Source organism: Nicotiana tomentosiformis, chromosome 2 (genome assembly GCF_000390325.3).
Source record: "Nicotiana tomentosiformis chromosome 2, ASM39032v3, whole genome shotgun sequence".
NCBI lineage: Eukaryota > Viridiplantae > Streptophyta > Magnoliopsida > Solanales > Solanaceae > Nicotiana > Nicotiana tomentosiformis.
Window position 1 is genome coordinate 76385909 of NC_090813.1, and position 24092 is coordinate 76410000.

The window sequence follows — 24092 nt, forward strand, 5'->3', positions numbered from 1 at the left end:
TATAACTAATGAAATGTTTGATTAGTGGTACTAAATAATACCGGGATTAAATTATGCGAGAATTTATATATTATCTAATGTATGATAGAATGTGAATAAGAATACATGTATTAGCAATAAACTGTTTAAAGACAAAAATATCCTTCTAAATTAGCATTTCATAAATAAGAATATTTTCATTATTAATTAATAACTCTCCGATCCAGTATACATAATTCTTTCATTATATTTCCCGTATAACTAGCATGTGACCATACTACCCATGAAAGAAGTGCTCGATTTAAAGATTATTCGACATGTTATATGGAGTATTAAATACTTTTTTTACACATACGCATTCTCTAAAATTGTTTGTCATCCTAAAATCTAAAGAAACACTACGCCCAAACATTATTACACCTAAAAATTTTAACCTCTTATAGCAGCACAATATCACAAGGGGAGTCAATCTATCACCGACAATTCCCTTTCGTTCTCTAAAATAATGATACCAATTTGACTGCAAAAAACAATTTGTATGGCTAGTTTAAGGGAATATATCTAGGAAACCAAGGACGGTGGTACTCTTGTTTTCTATATGTTTGTTGGTTTCCCTTTACTTTTTCTTTTAATTGCTAATTGACCACATGACTACGTGAATAATCCATATGTCACACCTGGCCTTTTCTAGTACAAATTTAGCATATGAACGATCTCTTTTACCAAACTAACGGTGCGCACTATCAACGGTACATATTCTTTCACGAATCATTTCATCGCTCAGATATTTGATAGGTTAGTCGATTTGCGTGTAATCCGATCTAGATATCAATGTTATAAAAAAACTAATAGGTTTTTTTACAGTTGAAATTTTAACAAAAAATTATTGTGTTGAAAAGTATATTTTACCGTTTTTTTTCTGTGAAAAAACTTGGAAATAACCTTCCGTTTAAAATAGAATTATAAGATAAATACAATAATGGAAGGGATGTTTATAGATTGTCTGCTAGAAGGAAACCTAAGAGTCATAATTTAATATAATTGACACCAAAGACTGCACCCCACAGCCACAAGTATCAATCAAAACCCTCCTCTTGCTCTCAAGTGATCATACCTAAGAATTATAGATTTTCTCCAGTACTGCCCCCTTCCTATTATAATATATAAAGTCCTAGTATATATTTTTACAGACAGATTGATAACCATTGACCCCTTCCACAAGTATATAAACAAAAAAAAAGTAACCCGTTGCACTACATTTTCGTTATGCGCGGGATCTAGAGAAGGAGCGGACCACATGGGTCTAGTGTATATATACACTCTCACATTTATAAAAAAAAATAGCTATGGAGAATCTTAGATGACATATGCTCATTTCTCATCACCTTCCTAAGAATTTTTATAAACTTGATACCATTTTCATAAATCCTTCTCAAAGAAAACCATATAATAACTCCCTTCTCTTCATGTCCATGTAAATCTCTTCTTGCATCAAGATCCAAAGGCTAAACTACTTAGATTTATTTCACTACTAAGTTGATCAAATACAAGATTCTTGATTTGCTTATCATTGGTGTATCAAATATGGGGTTGAGTACTAAGTTAGTTTCTTTTGATGATCATGGGCTTGATAATTTGAGCCAGAATTCTCTGCCAGAACCACCGTCGATAAGGCGGCAGCCGACACCGAAACCGGAGCCATTGAAGTGTCCGAGGTGTGGTTCAATCAATACCAAGTTTTGTTACTACAACAATTACAACAAATCACAGCCTCGCCATTATTGTAAAGGTTGTAAAAGACATTGGACTGAAGGTGGCACTCTTCGTAACGTTCCCTTAGGCGGTGGCCGAAAAAACAAGCGGTTGAGGCCGACTGACCCCGTTGATCATATAAATAGGATGGAACGTGTCACATTAGAGATGAACAATCAGAGGTGTCCTTTAATTAGCAAGACCGTGCCATCTTCTACCATAAGGGGAAATATTACTACTTTGGATGAAGAGAAAAAGGAATCTGATATTTTCTATCAGACACTAAAGTTTCCTTCAACATCACTACAATTTGATCATACAATTAGCAATTTTTCCAAGAGACCTTTCAATGGAAATTACAAGGACATATTTGCAGGTCTGAAGTTAGATGGAAATACACATTTTTCTTTCTCTTTTGATACTGTTCCATGTTCTCTTAGTACTCAAACTTCAAATGTTTGCAATGAATACATGGGAAAATTTGATAGTACAGTGGAGGAGTCAACCATAACCACAGTCATGCCAATTACAAGCAACAGTGATCTCCTTTCTCAGCCATGGCCAATTCCAGAAACAAGCAATGTTACTGAAAATATGCCAAGTTATAATTGGAATTGGAACGAAATCGACACGTTAAGTACAGCTGATCTCAATATAACATGGGATGATTTAGAGATCAAACCATAAGTGTCGATTTTATTAGAAGAATTTGCCTATATTGATCAGTTCAAGGATTTGTTTTAGTATGTAAATTTCATGATTGCTACTGTTCAAGTCTTGTTAATTACTAGTAACTTAACCTTGGTTTTTCACAAAATGTATATTCCCATATCATCTCTTTATCTATGTATTTCTGGAACAGTCTTTTTTTATAGGATCTAACTTATAGACACCGACAATATACCAAGTGTATTAAACTTCTTGTGACGTGAAACTTACCTAATTTTCCAGTTGCTAACTCCACTTTTTATATATGAAGTTACATATAGTTATCTTTTTAGTGATTTATAGTGCACAAATTTGTGTATACTGTTGGTATACAAAAGTTAAACTTTCTTTTAATAATAAGCTTCGTGCTATAATGTTCAGTTTCCACTCACTATCTTTGTCAATTCAATGAGCAAACAAGTACAGAAGGTTGTGTAAATTTCTTTTCGCCATGGATTCTTGATAGCAAAAGATGAGAATTTTGACAGGTAAACATAGAAGAGATTGATGGGGTCTTTTCCAGCTAGGAGTGGAATGATTTAGATGTGATAGAAGATTCTTGTGGATATGTATAATCTGTTTAGATGGATATCTTCAATAATTCTGCAAAGAATATTTCTTGTGCTCCCTACATCTGTCTAATAGCTAGGGGAGTCATTCACTTCTTGCTCCCTACTTCTTGTAGCATTTTTTTTGGTTGAATAACAGTTTGCTCCCAATTTATAGGTTACGCGTTCGAGTCATGAAATCAGTCACCGATACTTGTATTAGAATAGACTGTCTACGTTACACCACTTGGATTGCGACCCTTCCTGAACCGTGAGTAAACGCGATATGCTTCGTGCAACGGGCTACCCTTTCTAATAACAGTTTGTTGTTTCCAAATAGTACTACCTCAGAAATCAGCTCTGAATTATCTCTTGTAATAAATCGTGACCTTATTTAATTTATATTTGGTCATACGAAAAAGTTAAAAAGAGTTCTTACCCATTATGCGAAAGTGGCATATAGCTTAATAGCAAATTTGCATCAAGGGAATATAAGTGAAAGGACAGGTTTATGTAATTTAATATTTGTCAAAATTTTAATAGTTCACATAGTTTTGTTTCGTGCGAAAAATATTAGGATAAGTTGAACATTATATGTATCTTCCTCCGGATCTGTCTACACATCCCTTCCCCTCTCCCCTTCTTCCCACCCAAGATAAAAGAAGAAAGAAGAAAAATCTTTCATTTGTTGTGAGGAAGCCACAATCCACATATTTTGGTGTTCACGGGTCCCTTTGCCCGCATATTACACAAGTTGGTCTAATGCTTTTTATAAGATAGCACATGGGAGACTAATGTGGTAATGAGACTGATCATAAGCAGGGGGCGAATGTGCCTTTCAACTATTGGTTCAACTGAATTCATAACTTTCGACACGGAGTATATATAAATTTATATAGAAAATCTAATAAAATTTGAATAAATATTATATTTGAACCATAATTTTAGTAGTACAATAAGTGCAATGTTAAATAATTTAAAGTTGAACCCATTAAATTTAAATAATTGACCCGCTTTGATTCATTTCTTTCATTTGTGTGAAGAAGAAGAAAAAAGTATATGTGGGCAATGATACTTTCTTAACTGATTCGATGATAATACCAGATGAAGAAAATCTTGAAAAAAATGAATAAAATCAGATGAAAGCTAAATAAACTTGAAGGAGGAAACGTACGTAGTCATTGTCGCTTATCTTCAACTCGTAAACTTGGCCGATATATACAAAACTGTGATAACACGCGATTTTCCTCCTTTCAGGTTCTCTTCCACTTCTAGAACTAAACGTACTCTGAGGCATTACATGGATTAGACAAAATCATGTATAGAGTCAGACGCGGATCCAGGATTTGGACATTGCGGGTGCCACACTACTTTGAACATAGACGTGTTACTATTTATACGATCCAAATATAGTAATATTAGTCGATTTGATCAACTTTGAACTTTTTCGACCCTCATTGTTTGTCCTACGATTTATACAGGCAAATCAATTAAAGGGAAAAAATATAATAATTATGAAAACTTGGAAGAAGGAAACTAATTTTTTTTTAACTTTATATTATATATATTCCCGGATTTATGAACTGAATTCAATTAGCCTCACGACATAATTAGAGTGAGGCTTGAGCTAGTGGCAAACGCTTCTCCTAAGGCGACCCAAAACACGAAATCTCTTCGCAAAATGTTGATTGACTTTTTTTATCTTTCAAAAGTTTTATATTGATAAAATTATCATTATTTTTTAAATAATTTAAAAATAAATTAAAATTATGGTTATTTATTTGAGGTACATAGAAGGTCCTAATATTTAGGACTTTAAATTCAAATAAAATTTTACCTTATATAAATTATTTACTTTTAAACTATGTAACATAACTATAATACCTTTCATGTTAATTTTCCTAATATTTACGTTAATCCTAAGAGAACAGAATGAAAGTGACAACAAAAAATATTAATTACCTGATACTGATACTCCTACTAATAGTATGAGCTGGATTAACCCAAAATTAAATTTAAAAAAAGGAAGAAAGAAAAGCTCGAGGTGTAGCTTTAGGGTACTTTTATAGCCAAATTACAAATAGCGGGCTCTGAAATTTAGGTGTGGGCAAATCCTACGTTGTTTAGGAAACTTATTAATTGATTTTAAACCTTCAAAGTCAACGAAAAAAGAGTCTTAAAAATAGACATTAGGTATAATTTTTAAAAAGTCCTAGACATGCAGCAAGCCAAAACATCTGAAAAATGCTACAAGCATGGTTTTATCCCTCGCCATTAAAGAGAAAACTCTGTCCCTCAACCACGGGCACCTTGGTGCCTTTTATTACTGTGGGTGGCAGCACTGCTATTTATCCTATTTCTTACATATATACACATATATAAGAATTTCTACCGAAACTTGCGGGGTGTACCACTCCCTCGGGCCTCAATAGATCCGCCCTGTATAGAAGAAAAGATAAACCATTACATTACACACAGTAATTATACTCTGCATCTTTCTTGATAGTTGCCTGAAAATATGAACCCAAAAATTAAATTTAGTGAAAATATATGAGTACTATAAAGATCACATTTTCTAAAGTATAGAACCATTAACCTTATAGCCAAAAGTATCTCTGGTCACACTTACTTACTAATTCATGACCAGAGGCGAATGTAGCACTATAAGTAAATTTAATGAATATATTAACAATCTTACTCTATTTGAGAGCTAGATTATCTTTTGTAAAATTTGTTGGAGTTTCAAAACCCAACAACGATTCATGGGGTTCAAATCTTTATCAGCAACAATTTATGGGATTCAAACTTTCACAATCCAAGTATGAAAACATATTGGAGTTTCAAACCCCAAGAATGATTCATTGGATTCAAACCTTTATAATGAAATTCAAACCACAAGAACAAATCATGGAGTTCAAATATTCACAGAATACAAACAAATTGGAGAAAAACTAAGTGACAGCACTAACAGAGACAAGACTAAGACAATGTGCAGAGTAAGAAATTAAACAAATAAGTGACAAATGGGTGTAATCAGATTGTTATAAGCTCTTCTTGAGGTTTGAGTGTATTTTTTCAGAATCGTACTTATGATATAATTGGATTGTCAACATTTATTTTTTTTGTTTGGAAAATCCAATCGAGTGATAGTATAGATACTATCGAGATCTTCGTCGTTCTATTTATCATCCTTTCTTCTTTGGGTCGTTAATTAGAAGGAACTTTAATGGTTGTCTCTGATCCAATAAAGGAGACAAGAAGAGAAAGGAAAGCAAAAGGGATTTGGTTTAGAACTTCAGATTTGGTTTAAAACTCCAGCATAGTCATGTAAATGTTTGAAATTTCAATTTGCTATGCAGTGGAGTTTCACATACAGAATTTCTCAAATTAATGGAGTTTTGAAACCCAGAACCTATTGCTGGAATTGTTAATTGTCCAAAAAAACGTTTCGTGTAAACGAAGTGACTAAATAGTAAATAATACTGTCATACTTTTTTGAATACTTACTAAACTCTAATAATAAAAGTGTCTATTTGCTAATTTTGTCCAAGGTCTTTTATTTTGCACTTATTTTCCTCTCCCGGCTCTCTAATGGAGTAACTTGTTTGTATGATTACATATTGTGTTGTATTATGTTTGTTTCTTTAAATACAATATATGTTTTAATTGTTAATTAAATTTTATTGTATCGTATTGTTAAATTCGTCTTTATATAACGATCAAATGTTCCATTTTGTTGTAACGATCGATTTGATGTGGTCGTGTCGCTATTTAAATTTTTTCTTTTTAAATTTTGTCATTAATAATTATATTTTATTTTTTATCCTATCTTTTTTATAATAACTATACCTTGTATCATACTTATTAAATAATAAAAAATATTCTAAGCTTATTAATAGTAGGCTATATTTATGCAATTTAGATACTACTTACACTCTAATTTAGCCGCACTTTATTGATATTTGAATGCTAAAAGATAACAAAATGCTCTAATTAAGAATTTGATGCTTTGCAGGAGCTACTCCGAGCTAGTAGGGAGCTAACGAGTGTTTTGGAGTCAACATGGAGTGTGAAAGGCCAATCGAAGGTTAGCCGGTCGAAAAGGAGCGAGAAAAGCAAGCGAGACGACCCCTCCAGGTGCGCGGCCGTGGAGTGGGCCGCGAATTGGTCCGCGAACTCAAGGCAGTGAGACAGTCCAAATCCGCGACCGGATCCGCGGTCGAATTCGCGGCCGCGGACGGGAGGACGAAAGCCAAACAAGCAGGGTTAATTATGTAATTTCTTAGGCGACTAACCTAAACCTATATGAAACCTAAACTCGCCAAGAAGTGGGAGATAGCTGCTTTTAGAAGATTTTAGAGGCAAGAATGAGGGAGAGAAAACGGATAATTTCCTAAGAGTTTTCATCTTCTTCCTCGTACTTCTATTTGTTGATTATGAATTATTTTAGTGATTTATTTTCCATTAGTATGAGTAACTAAATCTATTATCTAGGGTTGATGGAACCAATTGTTGGATGAAGTCTTGACTCTATTTTGTTATAATTGAGCCGTGTTTGTTTTATAATTGTTCAATTACATATTGTATTGTGATTAATTGAAAGGGCCCTCGATTAATCGTATCTATTTACCTTGTATTGCTTAAGAAAGAACACTTGGTTAGATTGTTGTTGAACAACACCACTTTTGGGTAAGTTAAGAGATTAATTACTTGAATTTAAAACTGGGGTTAGAAATAACGAAACTTTGGTGGGATAATTCTGAGTTGCATAAATTGTTAACTAGAGTAGTTCGAGAGAATACTTCTAGTAAATTATCGTGATTGATCGAGAGGTAATTACGGTAGCCCAGAACTCATAATCCTCATAGAGTATTACGACGAGATTATAACTGAAGAGTTGAGAATTAATCTGACAATTGGGAAAATCAATAGCCCTAGATCCTTTTACCCTTGAATTCAATTTTAGTCTTGATTATTGCTAATTTTATTGTCACTTTTCCTTAACTAAATAAATTCCACTGATTATTCATAAAACTCTTGCATCCGGAAGTTGTCTGAGCTTATCATTAGCATTGTTTAAAGTTATAGTAAATAGGCTAGTTCCCTGTGAGATTCGACTTCGGACTTGAATCGGGTTATATTTGCAACGACCGCTTAGTCCTTTTACAAGACATAGTTGGGCGTGATCACTTATTCTTCAAATTATTGCTCCGGGACATTATGAAAAGACCGAAAATGATACAATCTATTCAAATATTGAAATTATTAATACAATACAATATGATAATTATGAAACGATACATAATAACCATACAAACAAAATGTATATTAGGAGTAGAATATATATCACATTTTATTAACTTTACGTATCAAAGTTTAGTAAGAGTAGAACCAAATTAAGTCTCCATATCCTCAATGGGTTTTCAGTTGGATGGATTCATCCTTATGCCACCATCCAATATATTAGGAGGAATGGATCCTTCACCAGCTTTGGAGTAGCTGACATAGAAAAGCGCAGAGAAAATGTCAGTTAGAACAATAAAAGCAACGCCACTACGAAATATTTCTTTCTCAAAACCTCGCAGGATGGACTACGCTGTGTCCGGTAAGTCGTCTTAGACCACGTATAGTAGTTATCTGATTCGGATTCAGGATTCGAAGATTGCGGGTACCACCATGTTATGCATATAATATATATGTCAGTAGCTATAAAGACAGATTAGAAATAATGGGTCGGTTCAGTTAGTTTTTGGTTAATTTGAATAGGTCTTTCATTCATAAAGTAAATAATTAAGTTCGATTTTAATTCAAATTTTTAACGTTTAATTTAAACACATTCTAAATAAAAATACAAAAGAAAAATAACATTTCATGAAAGAGCGCCTCTAATATAAATATTTACTTAAAGAATAGCTTAACTACACAATATATTCTTTGTTTGACTAGATTAATTTACTTGTATTGTTCTTTATTTATTTTTTCATCTTAATTGTTGAGTCATATGACAATTATTTTCAAAGAAAAACGTTCAACATTCAACTTATGATATTCGACTCAAAACGACTATCAATCAAGCCATTTAATTTTTTTTCAAAACCCAATAGAAGATATTGCTCAAATTATATTCCAATATATAAATTAATATCGTTTCATTAAAAATAAAAAAATTATATGCTAATTAAAATCAATTCAAATTACCTATAAAAAATAATTGTTCATAAAGTAAGATATAATGATAGAAACAAAATGAGGACTTAAAGTTAAAAAAAAATGAAGAAGAGAGACTTAGGCCTCATTTGTTTGCACTTAATGAAGGTTTGAATCTTAATCATTCAGATCTTAGACATTAAGTGCGTTTGTTTTTAAAGTCTGAATCTTAATTATTCAGATCTTAATCATTAAGTGTGTTTATTTTTTTTACTTCACAACCACTTAATTAGTCTGAATAAGCCTGTATGATTAAGATCCATAACAGAGATTTAATTTTATTAAGATGATATCATCCATATTCATTATTAATTGTCACCACCGCCTACCATTATCAACTAGCACCATGCCGCCACTACATCACCATCATCATCCTCAATCATAGCCGTCACCATAATCGACTATCACTACCCGCCATCCGCACCACTCTCACCACCATCATTCTCAAACACAAACACTCATCCACCTCAACTACCATAACTAACCACCCCATCACCATCAACAATCATAATCGGCACTACCCATCATTATAAACTTCCACCACCCACCACCACCTTCCTCAATCACAACTATCACCACCACCCACCATTATTAACTATCACCACTCACCACCACCATCCTCAATCATAATCGTCACCACTACTAATCACCACTAGATACTACCCTGAACCACCACCATCAATTAAACCTACCATCAACAATGAGGACTTAAAGTTAAAAAAAATGAAGAAGAGAGGCAAGTAATAAAAGGGAAAAAGGAGGGAAAGAACCGAAAAAGAAGAAAAGAGGTGAGGGCCTAAGGGCTCAAATGAAAATAAAAGAAATCTTAATAAGTAGAAAAAAAAAAAAAGGAAATCTTATTAAGTAGAAAAAAAGAAAAATCTCGCTTCCACTTTGTGATTTCTAGATGCCACTCTATCCATATATATGTTTCTTTACAAAGATTATATACATAGTAAGAATTTTAACGAATCGAGCAAGTAGCGTGACACCCCTACCTCATAAAGTAGATCCGCCCCGGTAGTGATCCCCAAGGGAACCCATTAGTAAGTGTGAGCACGTGATTTTTGCCCGACTAAAATATTCCTACAAAATTCACAAATAGATTTTTTTTTTCTTAATTGTTTTAGGTTTTACAGAATTTGTAGGGATTTTTGGTTAATTGTTTCTTGCATTTATTTGCGTATTTAACATTCTAAAAATCATAAGAAAAATACCAAAATGTCTAAAAGTATTTCATGCACAACACTTTAGGTTTAGTTGTATTTAGGATTTAATTACATAAGTTAATTACATTATTAAACAGAAAATCACAAAATATGGGTCATTTTTGTATTTTTAGCTTTTAATCGCAAATTAAGTAATTCTTCCTTCATTAGTCTAAATTAATTAATGGTAAAATAGATAGCTAGGTTTATTTCAACAAATTAGATTGACTTAGCACTTAATTTAGGTTTTTAATTAATTAATTTTTATTAGGATTTAAAATCAAGAAAAAGAAAAGGAAGAAAAAACCTGTTTGGTTCTGAATTTGGGCCAAAACAATGTCTGGCCCAAACGATCGCCCCAAGTCCCCTAAGCCCAACCCCTCACCCGGCCCAGCCTCGTCACTTAACCGAAACGATGTCGTTTCGTTAACAGGCGATCTCGGCCGTTGATGTCCTTTGATCTAACGGCCCGTAACTCCCCTCCCTAACCCTTATATCTGTCGGATCCACCCCCCAAACCCCAGAGACCCCCTCATTTTCCTCTCCCTCTCCTTCACTCACCAAACCCTAGCCGCTCCCAAACCCTTCGTCTCTCTCTCTCTCAAACTCACTCCAAACCCTAGCCGCCCAGAATCCCCACGCCGACGGCTCACTCCAAATCCTCTCAAACTCGCACCCCATAACCCTCATACCCTCCTAATCCCTAATCCCTCATCAGTTTCATCACAAACCCCACCAAAATTAGCGAACCTTAGATCTAAAAATTCCAGAAAACCCTAGTCTGGTTTATTTCGGAATTACTTGTTCGTTTCTGTTTATTTCTAGTTCAATACCCACATGCATGGAGTAATCCCGTTGAAAGTATTTGTTCTGGGCTGGTCTCGACCCGTTTCGAAGTTACCGGAGATTTTGGGTCCTTTCGTCGATTCGCTGCTAGAATCCATCGTTTTCACTGCTCATCGGGTTATTTCATTTACTCTCTTCTTTAGCATTTAGATTAGTATTTTTTTTTCTTTTCTTGTTTTGTTGTTCTCTTTCCTGTTCTTTCTTTTTCTCTTTTCTTTTCTCCTCATTTGTTCCGGCTCTGTGCTTTTCTGGTTGGTTTTTTTTTTTTTTTTTTTTGGGTTGTTTTTCCTTCTTTTTCTTTTCTTTCAGTCAGTTAATTAAACTTAGTCGTTAATCGCATGCTCAACTAGTTCAGCTAATGGATTGATTTAGATTAATTGAAGTTTAAGCACTTAGTCAAATCTCTGATTTTATTTGAAATATGACACTTTTTTTTTTTCGTTTTTTTTTTTGGGCTGTTTTCCGGGCTTGGCCTTGGGCCATCTAGGTCATGGCCTCTAGCCCAAGTTTAAGCAGATAGTTTGCTTCTGGAAGCGGACATCTGTCCATATTCAGTTGCAAAAGATGCTATTTCCCTGATTTTCAGGGAGCTGGCAAAAGATTCCCGGCCCCCTATTCTTCACACACAACACATGCTTACCTTCTATAAAGGGACGCATTCTTTTCTTCATAAAGGGAGATTTTTTTTGGGGGTTCTCTCCCGAGTTAAAAGGGAGAATACAGAAAATTGGCTTGAGTGTGCTGTTCTTGGGTCTTCATTTGGTTCTGGGTTTCTTTTGGAGTTGGGTTTATCTCCTCTGCTCCGCTGTTTTCTGCTGCTGCTATTCTTACTGCTATTGTTTCGCTGCAACTTCAGAGACTTATCTTATTTTGTTGATCTTGTTGGCCAGGTACCTCTTTTGAACTTTGGACTGTAAATCGGATATGAAATATGCCTACGTGGAAGAGATATGCGTGCTTTGAAATGAATGGAATCAGTCATTTTCTACCTGTATTTCTTGTGCTCTGTTGGAGTTATCTAGTTCTCTTTCTTGTGAATTTTTTTTTTAGTATTACGCTTTCTTATTTATTAGCAAATCCAGTTATGAAGTTGGTACCTAAATCTCCATGTAATGTTCATAGTACTGATTGAATATCACCTTTCAATATAACATCATATATGTTTTCAGATTTGAGACATGGTTACTTTCAATTGCTGTTGTTTGGATCGCTCTTCGAACTAAGACTAGATTCCCCTTCGTGGCAGAACCTGTAAATGTTTGGTATATGAAAGTTAATAGCTATAATATGAATATGATTCTATTGTTGAGTTTTGTTAGGATCTGAAATCAGTATGTCTGCTCTAGTTTTCAGATTCGTCGTGTATGTCTGTTATTGTAAGTCTTGGCATTTGAGTTGATCGATTGGCCAAAAAATGAAGGTTAAAATTGACTGTTACTCAAAATGGCCATCACTGCAATGTCCAAAGTGGCCATTAATTCGTTTCCGGCTATACACGAAATTTCTCAAAAGTTAAATTGTGATCCAACCACCAGACCTGCTTACTTTGCTTCTCTGTTGAACACATGGTCGTAAGTGTCTGTTTTGTAGTTATCTTAGTAATGTTGAAAACGAAGGTCGGGCTTTCTAGTTCGAAGGAAAATCCAAAGTATGTTGAATTATGATTTCTTATTTTTATTGCAATGAATATGTCACAATTTCGAAATTTGATTGATTCTGTGGTAATGTTTAAGAAGTCTTGTAACCCATCTTCCATAACTCTGGACTTGCCACATGATCTCAAGCATCAGAAAATTAAGCAATTTTGAACATCATAGCTTGCTTTAGGCGCGATTAATAATAGAGCATCGTGACTATGGGTATGGTTCCCATAGCATAGTCATGATACGTAATCCCCAATTCGAGTGCGCGTTTCACGCGACTCGACCATAACTTCAAATAATAATAAAATTTAACATGCTGTAAATCGCGGGTGCATTTCATGTGGCGCGGTTTGCGATGTGTACCAAAATGACAAGTGTACGACATCGTGACTTGTTCCAGAAATAATTCCATAAATAATTAAAAGCGGTTAAAAAGTAAAAATGCACAATAGGCTTTAAACATGTATTAAATCAGATAATTAGGCCGATTATTGATAGTTGAGCGACCGTGCTAAAACCACGAAATTCGGGAGTGCCTCACACCTTCTCCCGGGTTAACAGAATTCCTTACCCGGTCTTCTGTGTTCGCGGACCATAAATAAGAGTCAATTTTCTCGATTTGGGATTTAAAATAAACCGGTGACTTGGGACACCATAAATTATTCCAAGTGGCGACTCTGATCAAATAAATAATTCCAATTCGAACAATGTCACTTAAATTGAAAAAACATCCCTATCCCCCACCCCGTTCGGGAAAAAGGAGGTGTGACAGCTCTGGCGACTCTGCTGGGGATCGAACCCAGAATCTCTGGTTTCGCAGGATTCAGAATTCGAGCTTAGATGACTGTTATACTTGGCTTTTACTTATTATCTGATTTTTTACGTATTTGAGCCTAATGTGCTAAATGCCTATTTTTACTGCTTTGATATTGTTTGGACTGTATATAAACTGTCACGAAACCATTCTCCTCTCTGAGTCTTCTAAATCTTCTGGGAAGTGCACGCTGGCGTGACTTCTTTTCTGTTAGTGTCATATCCTAATTTAGAACGAGGATCGGATCAGTTACAAAGCCGGATGGCCTTTTGGTTACCGGTACGTTGCCCTCCCCCCCGGCTCGAGTTGTCCGCTCGGGTAAGCCAGGTCTAGAACCATACACCCAGGATTTTAAGCCTAGAATAACATAACCTCATGCCGGATCCCTAGTAGGTACGTTTGTTTGCATCACGTGCATTTGACTTTGGAGACTCAACACAGGGGTTGGGTCTGTCTAGGACAGGTGTACCCAAATTAAAAGACCATCCTGATGCATTTTACGTGCTACTTGTGTATTCATTTGTTTCGGCTTGCATGTTGACTGGTTGCTAGAATATGGAAAGAAAATAAAAAAGAGAGAGGAAAAAGAAAAAAAAAAGAAGAGAAAAACCAAGAGTGAGGTAAGATAGAAAAATACCTGGTTTTGATAATTCTGGTATTCAAAAATCCCGTTACTCTGTCAAAATTTTAAAAACAAAGAGAGAATCATTCCAAAACAAATTATATTTTTCTGTGCATCAAAATGACTGAACTACACGGGTCTGATTCTCACCGGATGTGAGATACGTAGGCAAACCTCATCGGTTCCGGCCCCCAATTTTCAAAAAATCTAAAATATTTTCCTTTATTTTCTTGTTTAGAAAGTCTTTCTTTGAGACCCCATTTTTAAAAAAAAATCCAAAAATATTTCCTTTAATTCCTTCTTTTAGGAGTTTTGTTTTTTTTTAAGAAAATCCCAAACAAATAAAAGATTAAAAAATAATTTTAAACCAAAACAAATATATTTGTAGGAGTATTTCATTAGAAAAAGAAAACAAATGAAATTAAAATCCAAAAATATTTTCATTCTTCTTTCGAAAATTGAAAAGAAAATTCAAGATTCTTTAGAAGTGTTTCTTTCATAAATTCAAAATAAAAGTCCATAAATCCAAAAATATTTCCCTTTTCCTTTTTTTAGAAGTTTTTCTTTCGAAATTCCGGAAAAAAAAAATATAAAATCAAAATTCAAAAAAAATATTTTCTTTTTTCTTTAGAAGTCTTGCTTTTTCAAAAATTAAAAAAAACAGAATAATCAAATTCCAAAAATATTTTCTTTCTTTTTACAAGTCTTTATTTTTTTTAAAAAAATTGACCACTTCGCAAACACAGCCCTAAAATCTTCTCCTCCGAAGTGTTGAAAGGCCGTATTTGCAAAAGTGGCCGTGATTTGTTTTCGGTTATATTTTTCAAAAAAATTATAATGATAGTAATCTTTTCATGGTCAGTTTTGTACAAAATTTTAATCTAGTCACCCTAATTTAAAATGTGCAGAATGAGCACCGTTCAGAACTTACCTGTGAAGGTTATGGATCAGATTCCACTGGCACTCCACATGTGGTGGAAGGATTTGGGTAAACAAGGACGAGACATGGTCAACCAATACCTAGGGGCGCTCACAGGACTATTGAAAATTCAACCTAGAAGGGACCTGATAGAGGCATTAGTTGCATTCTGGGACCCCGCTCATAATGTTTTACACTTCTCAGATTTTGAGCTTACGCCCACTTTGGAAGAAATGGCGGGTTATACTGGGAGCACGGAAGGACTGAGACACAAGTACCTGGTATCTCCAAGGACTGTTACTCCCCACAAGTTTCTGGACTTACTAAAGATAAGCAGACAAATCAAGACGGGAAGTCTAGCACGGGGAATTTCCACTTTTCATTTTCTATATCAGCGATACGGGCATCTAGGGGGATTCGAAGACCCTGAAAATGGACTCTGCAGTAAAGGAAACCGATCAAAATGGGAGACCCATAGATGTTTTGCCTTCATGGTGGCATTTTTAGGACTTTTGGTGTTTCCAAGGGAGGACGGGCACATTGATTTGCGGATAGCCGGGGTTGTCCATGTTCTGACTACTCAGGCCAAGAGTACTCTCACACCCATGATCGTATCAGATATATTCTGAGCCCTCACGTTCTGTAAGGCCGGAGCCAGTTTTTTCGAGGGATGCAACCTGTTGTTGCAAATATGGATGATCGAACACCTCTGTCATCGTCCTCGATACATGAACTATGGGTCTACGGGAAAAAATTGCATTGAAGAGTTTAGTGCACGAGTAACAGGATTCGAGATGCCGAAAGGGGTCAAAGATTGGATTACCCGCCTTCAATCTACGACCGCAGATCAGGTAGAATGGACATTGGGTTGGCTTCCCGTTGATGAGATTGTTTATATGCCCGCCACTGGTCCCTACTTCTTGCTAATGGGTCTCCGAAGCATCCAACCCTATGCTCCGTACCGGGTTTTGAGACAACTTGGAAGATGCCAGACAGTTCCTAGAGATGAAGATCTTAGCACTTATGTGGTCGAAATCCGTCCTGATGCCCAATTTCCCGAAGAAGCGGTTCGCCAAATTTGGAGCGAATGCCAGTATTTGGGGGCAAACACCTGAGTACGTGATTTGTCTAAAGGTGAGGTCTTACCTAGTTATGTTGCCTGGTATGGAAAGAGAGTCGCGACGAGTGGTGAACCCGAACGACCAACTAAAAGACCTCATATCCAAGAATTTGTTGACGCATCGCAGGAGCAGTGGGCTTGGTTAGCCAAAGAAAGGGAGTACCAGACCACCATAAGCAAGCTAGAAGAACAAATCGAAAAAATCAAATTTGATAGTAGTTTGCAGGCAGCTGAAGATGAAGGGGAAAAAAAGAGGTTGGCCAAGGAAAATGAATCCCTTCGAGCCCAAATCCAGAGAATGAAAATAGCTGCCGAGACACCAGCAAGAAGTGAGAGAGATGAGAAAATTATAACCAACCTGAGGCGGAAAGTGCATGATTACGGTTTTGACTTGACAAACGCCGAAAGAGACTTGTTAAATGCTCAAGCAAAGTTGGCCAAAGGTGCGTAGGAACAAGCTAGATTAGTCCACCAGTTGAAGCAGAAATATGACAAAGAAGCAGCAGTTTTACAGAAAAGGATGGTTGCCCTTGAGAATGAAATGGTCAAGCAAACAAAGGATTTCAAGGCAGAAAGAGAGCATTGCTACGCATTGGTTTATCAATTACAAGAAAGCATGCAGCAGTTACAAGACCAAAACAACGCAGATGCACAAGTGTTGGAGGCTCGGGCCCAGCAGATTGGACGTTTGCTTCAAGAAAAGGGTGTCATCAGAATGAGGATTAAAGAGATAGCTGATTATGTTGTAATGAAATGCCATGAATGTGAAGACATGACCAAGTCTATGTTTTTTGCTTCTGTAATGACATTCGTCCGACAAGTGATGGTTGACCTAGACCGCCTTCAAGAAGATATTGCCCGCAGGCCTGTGCGGAGACCGGCTGATGTCCCGCAAGCCTCCGGAGTACCAGTGGAGGCTCTTATGTATTTTTGATTTCCTTTAGTAGTCTGTATTTTACTTTCTCTGAGTCTTGTTCGTCTTTGTCAAGGTTGTCTATTACTTTATTTCGAGTCTGTAGATTTTCCTTTTGCAGTCATCGCTACTTTAGTCCTTGTAATAGAAAATCCAAAAAGATGTCTTTTATTAATGAAATAATTTATTTCGTATCTATTTTATCTGAACTACGTAATGATCTGATTCATGCGGCGTCATGATACGTAGGCAATCCCCATAGGATTCGATCATATTCTTAAAAGAAGAGAGGGAAAAAGAAGAGAGAGGAAGAAAGAAAAGAGGGGCCAAACTAAAAAAAAGGGAAAGAATAAGAATTAAAAGAGCAAAACACAGCAGGAGGTGAGAGGGAAAAGTCAGGATTTGGAGAATTTGGAAAAGCCGGGATGAAACATACGAGCCGTCGCAAAGCATCTAGGAACGTTAACTGCTCAGGTGCATTGCATACCCAATGTGCGATTAACTATCTGTAAATTGCTTTTAAAACTGACCAAGTTTTTGTGTGCGCATAGACAGGTTTTGTTTTAGGTGGTTAGTTTGTTGGCATCCTGGCAAGTCACCCTTATAACACCAGATCAAAATGCAAGGCAGTCATGACTAGCAAAGAATTGGACACGGGTGTTGTCGACCCGCCGAGGGAGATTGTAGAATCGGAGTCTGAATTGAAAGAGGAGGTCTACAGGTTGAAGCATCAAATGGCAGAAATGTATCAAGCCTGGGTCAGGGGGCATCCTCCACCTTCATTCCCCGCTAACTACCCAGAAAATCCCGCTTTCATCCCACCACTGTCACAAGCCCAAGATCCCATTACCATTGATCTTTCCCCTCAGCACGCACCAGGCTTTACCCCTTATCGCCACTACCCTGGCACCTCGTCCCAAACCTTTCACACTCCACCAGCCAAAACAACTGCATACCCTGCTCCAACATCCGCTCCTGTTTTCGTAGCCCCTCCGCGTGCTACCCTTCACAGATCTTCTAGTGAACCCGTATTCCAAGCTCCAGATACCCAATATTATGTTCCAGAACCAACTTTCAAAGTCGCGGATCCTTATTCCCATGCCCCTCGCTTTGAACCTCTTGTCAAAACTGAGAAACCATCCCGGAATGTGGAGCAGGATGAGATGTTCAGGAAAGTGAAGAGCCTAGAGCAATCTTTGAAGAACATGCAGGGGATAGGAAGCCAAGTAAGTGTGGCTTACAAGGATTTATGCCTATTTCCGGATGTTCAACTGCCCGCTGGGTTCAAGATGCCCAAGTTTGACCCGTACGATGGACATGGAGATCCCGCGGTCCATTTGAGAGGCTTCTGCAGCAATATGAGAGGTGCCAATGGGAAAGATGAATTATTAATGGCATATTTCAGTCAGAGTCTGAGTGGGGCAGCTTTAGAATGGTACACCCGCCAAGACACTAGCAGGTGGTACACATGGGATGACTTGGCTCAGGCCTTTGCTCGGCACTTTCAGTACAATATAGACATTGTCCCGGATCACCTATCTTTGACCAAGGTAGAGAAGAGGCCCAATGAAAGCTTTAGGGAATATGGTTTCAGATGGAGAGAACAAGCTGCACGAGTCTACCCTCCAATGGAGGAAGATGAGATGGTCGAGTACTTTCTTCAAGCCCTAGAGCCCACTTACTTTGGCCATTTGATCTCAGCCATAGGTAAGTCCTTCAACGATGTGGTAAAGATGGGAGGAATGGTGGAAGAGGGACTCAAGTCAAGCAAGATCATGAGCTACTCTGCCATAAAAGCGACCACACAGGCAATTCAAAGTGGCACCGGAAGCCTGTTAGGCAAAAAGAAGAAAGAAGATGTCGCTATGTTTGTCTCTGGATCATGGCGTGGCCCAAGGGGTTCGCCTCACCAGTACACCCAAACTCGACCCCAACCTCAAGCCTACACCCAAGCTCCATATAATCTATCTCAGCACTATCTCCCGCTACAAAGACCCTCGATATTCTGTCGAGCTACCCCAATACCATGTTCACCACGCACAGTCATATGCTCAACCCCCTCCTTACTCGCAATGGCGTGCTCCAACTCCACAAAATCTTTATACACCCCCACAACTATACCAAAACCCTACTGGTCCAAGTTTTCGACCGAAGCCAGATTACAGAAAAGAGAGGCAACAACGAAAAGAAACCTTCACCCCTCTTGGAGAGTCCTATACCAGTTTGTTTCAGAGGTTGAGGCAGTTAGACGTTTTGAGGCCGATTGAGCCCAAGATACCAAATCCGTCTCCAAGGAACCTTGACTATTCCCTCAGATGCGCATATTGTTCTGATGCCCCGGGGCATGACACAGAGAAGTGCTGGCATTTGAAGAGGGCGATCCAAGAGCTCATTGATACAAATCAAATTGTGGTCCAGAGCCCGGAGGCACCAAACATCAACCAAAATCCGTTGCCGACCCATGCAGAGACACATATGATCGAGATAGTTCATAAAGATGGGGAGACCAAAAACTTTTCCAAGTCTGTCATGATGATCCGGGCTAGCGAAAGTAATCCAATCAAAGCTCTAGATTCTGCAAAAGCAATGTCCTTGGCGATTAAAGGGGTGTCGGAAAAGCCAAGCGCGCTCAACGTGAAGCCTTCTATATTGGTTGTGAAAGGGCCTCCGGTTGATGTTGAAGCGAACCAGGAGAGGCAAAAGGTGGTCGTGCCAGGGCCCCGGGGCAAGCCAGTCATAATCGTGGAAGGGGCTCGTGTTACCCCCGTTATTATTAAGCCAGTGACCCAGTTGCCAATGGTTGACACAAAGGCTGTCCCGTGGAATTACAAACAGGTGATAGTAACGTACAAAGGGAAAGAAGTAGAGGAAGAAGTCAATGGAACCGGAGGGCTGACTCGTTCCGGGAGATGTTTTACCCCAGAAGAACTGAGGAAAACCAAGCCATCCAAGGACGGCCACATCCCAGTAAAAAAGCCGGTCACCGAAGAAGAGGCTGAGGAATTCCTGAAAAAGATGAAAATGCAAGACTATTCCATTGTAGAACAGTTGAGGAAAACACCAGCTCAGATCTCTCTTTTGTCTTTGCTGATACATTCAGATGAACACCGCAAAGCCCTGATGAAGATTTTGAACGAGGCCCATGTTCCTGATAAGATCACGGTGAACCACTTGGAAAAGATTGCTAACAAGATTTTCGAAGCGAACATGATCACTTTCTCAGATGATGAACTCCCTATAGAGGGTACAGAACACAATCGAGCTCTTTATCTCACAGTGAAGTGCGAGGATTTTGCTGTCTCAAGGGTACTGGCGGATAACGGTTCTAGTGCGAATATTTGCCCTCTGTCCACTTTGCAAAAGTTGAAGATTGGCACCGAAAGGATCCACATTAATAATGTATGCGTTCGAGGCTTCGATGGAGGATGGAAAGATTCTGTCGGTGATATAATGCTAAATTTGTCAATAGGGCCGGTTGAGTTCACTATGGAGTTCCAAGTGCTAGATGTGGCTGCCTCTTATAACTTGTTGTTGGGCAGGCCCTGGATCCACGCTGCCAAGGCAATCCCGTCTTCTCTGCATCAAATGGTAAAGTTCGAATGGGACAGACAGGAAATAGTTGTGCACGGTGATGAGAACTTATCTGCTTACAATGACACAATCGTTCCATTTATTGAAGTTGAAGATGATAAAGGGCCTTGGGTTTACCAAATGTTCGAAACAGTGTCTGTCGGGAAAATTCCCGAAGGAGAATGCATCCTAGGTCCGAAGATACCATCCGCGTCTGTCATGGTAGCAAATGAAATGTTGAAGAATGGTTTTCTGTCGGGCAAAGGTCCGGGTTCATCTCTGCAGGGTATTGTGCATCCGGTGTGTCCACGTGAAAGTTTTGGTACATTTGGTTTGGGATTCACACTCACAGGAAAGGACGTGAAAAAGGCTAAAAGTTTGAAAGGAAAGGCATGGTCACTTCCTAAGCCTGTTCCACATATCTCCAACTCTTTTGTCAAGCCAGGGGTCGCAAAACGCCCAATATCAGCGGTCCCAAAACCTGTGGTCGACTTTGATGAAGAGTTGATCAAGAGGTTCCAGAGTTTGTTTGATGAGGTTAATATGGTAGAAATCGGGTAAGGTTCCAGTAATGCCGATGTGCAGCTCGTTGGGCCAAATGTGAAGCTTAGCAATTGGAAAGCTACTCCTCTCCCCGCCCGGAAGGAGTTTTGGTAGTTTGCTTTGTTTTCCTTTCTGCTATCTGGGTTATTCCAGGGTTGTAATCCAGATTTTTTATTTTTTGCTTGTTTTGATGTACAAACCCTCCTATCCTTTTATTTTCAATGAAATACAATTTCCCGTTTTCCATTAATCCTGATAGCGTTTCATTTTTGTTTTTGCTTTTCTTTCTGTACAGTTCCTTTTATGCTGGTTTCAATGACATGACATGCATGAGGAATTTTCAGCCAAATCTTAAAAGCCAATCTAATTCTGAAATAACGATCCAAGAAGTAGAGGGTGATGATGAAACAGAATACGATGAAGAGGCGGCATTTGAGGAAGTCAGTAGAGAACTAAAACACTTCGAAGAAAAACCCAAGCCTAATTTGAATGAAACCGAAGCAATCAATTTAGGGGATCAAAATAATGTCAGAGAAACCAAGATAAGTGTGCATCTGGAACCGCAAATCAAGGAAGAAATAATCAAAACACTATTTGCATACAAAGATGTCTTTGCATGGTCGTATGACGACATGCCGGGCTTGAGTACTGATTTGATAGCTCATAAATTGCCAACCGACCCTACATTCCCTCCTGTCAAGCAAAAGTTAAGAAAGTTCAAGACTGATATGAGTGTGAAGATTAAAGAAGAAATCACAAAGCAACTGGAGGCAAAGGTCATTCGGGTCACTCAGTATCCCACTTGGTTAGCTAATGTGGTACCAGTACCAAAGAAGGATGGTAAGACGAGGGTGTGTGTTGATTATCGTGATCGCAACAAGGCAAGTCCAAAGGATAACTTTCCATTGCTGAATATCCACATTCTGATTGATAATTGTGCCAAGCACGAGATCGGGTCTTTCGTGGATTGTTATGCGGGATATCATCAGATCCTGATGGACGAGGAAGACGCAGAAAAGACAGCATTCATCACGCCATAGGGGACGTATTGCTACCGGGTAATGCCATTCGGTTTAAAGAATGCTGGGGCAACTTACATGAGGGCAATGACTACTATATTTCATGACATGATACACAAGGAAATTGAGGTTTATGTAGATGATGTGATCATAAAGTCAAAAAAGTAGTCCGACCATGTTGGGGATTTGAGAAAGTTTTTCCAAAGGCTCCGCAGGTACAACCTCAAGCTCAATCCGGCGAAATGTGCATTTGGTGTCCCGTCAGGGAAACTGTTGGGATTCATAGTCAGTCGACGCGGCATCGAGTTGGATCCGTCAAAGTTTAAGGCCATCCAAGAACTACCACCACCAAAGAATAAAACTGAGGTGATGAGCCTACTCGAGAGGTTAAACTACATCAGCAAGTTTATTGCTCAACTCACGACAACTTGTGAGCCCATCTTTAAGTTACTAAAGAAGAATGCTGCGGTTAAGTGGACCGATGAGTATCAGGAAGCATTTGATAAGATCAAGAATTACCTGCTGAACCCCCCTGTGTTGGTCCCGCCAGAACCTGGGAGACCTTTAATCCTCTATTTGACAGTCACGGATAATTCTTTTGGTTGTGTGTTGGGTCAACACGACATCACGGGCAAGAAAGAGCAAGCCATTTATTACCTCAGCAAGAAGTTCACTCCTTATGAGGTTAAGTATACTCTTCTTGAAAGGACATGTTGCGCCCTGACTTGGGTGGCGCAAAAGTTGAAGCATTATCTGTCATCCTACACTACTTACCTCATTTCTCGCATGGATCCTCTAAGGTATATCTTTCAGAAGCCTATGCCCACAGGGAGGTTGGCAAAGTGGCAGATTTTACTCACAGAATTTGACATCATCTATGTGACTCGAACCGCGATGAAAGCCCAAGCCCTAGCCGATCACTTGGCCGAAAATCTGGTGGATGAAGCATATGAGCCATTGAAGACTTATTTTCCTGATGAGGAAGCGATGTATGTTGACGAGGCTGATCATGATGAAAAGCCAGGTTGGAAACTTTTCTTTGATGGAGCCGCCAATATGAAAGGTGTCGGAATAGGGGCTGTACTCATTTCTGAAACAAGGCATCACTATCCCGTAACAGCTCGACTTCGATTTTATTGCACTAACAACATGGCTGAATACGAGGCATGCATCTTGGGTTTGAGGTTAGCTATAGACATGGGAGTTCAAGGAATATTGGTTTTGGGAGACTCAGATTTGTTGGTTCACCAGATTCAGGGAGAATGGGAGACCCGTGATTTGAAGCTCATACCGTATCGACAATGTTTGCATGATCTTTGTCAACGATTCAGGTCGGTAGAATTTAGGCATATTCTCAGGATTCATAATGAGATTGCCGATGCCTTGGCCACTCTGGCGTCAATGTTACACCATCCGGATGAAATTTATGTCGACCCTCTACATATCCAAATCCGTGATCAGCATGCCTATTGAAATGTGGTCGAGGAGGAACTCGATGGCGAGCCTTGGTTCCACGACGTTGAGGAATACATCAAATCAGGGGTATATCCGGCATATGCCACAGGCGATCAAAAGAGAACCATTCGACGTCTGGATAGCGGATTTTTCTTAAGTGAGGGAATATTGTATAAGAGAACTCTAGATCTAGGTTTACTAAGGTGTATAGATGCTAAACAAGCCT

The 24092-nt window shown here is 38.1% G+C and overlaps 3 protein-coding genes across 3 annotated transcripts; all 3 read left to right on the plus strand.

The window, feature by feature from the left end:
• The first annotated feature begins 1563 nt into the window (after window positions 1-1563).
• LOC104115407 (uncharacterized) lies at window positions 1564-2418 on the plus strand. The gene has a single exon (XM_009626035.1). It carries the CDS (start codon window positions 1564-1566, stop codon window positions 2416-2418), a length of 855 nt encoding a protein of 284 aa, XP_009624330.1.
• Window positions 2419-17911: 15493 nt separating this feature from the next.
• Window positions 17912-22432, plus strand: LOC138905092 (uncharacterized). Its single transcript, XM_070193598.1, has 5 exons — window positions 17912-18714; window positions 19253-20326; window positions 20585-21406; window positions 21688-21938; window positions 22218-22432. The coding sequence occupies exons 1-5, from the start codon at window positions 17912-17914 to the stop codon at window positions 22430-22432; spliced, it is 3165 nt and encodes a 1054-aa protein (XP_070049699.1).
• Window positions 22433-23305: 873 nt separating this feature from the next.
• LOC138905094 (uncharacterized) lies at window positions 23306-23884 on the plus strand. The gene has a single exon (XM_070193599.1). The coding sequence runs from the start codon at window positions 23306-23308 to the stop codon at window positions 23882-23884; it is 579 nt and encodes a 192-aa protein (XP_070049700.1).
• The last annotated feature ends 208 nt before the right edge of the window (window positions 23885-24092 follow it).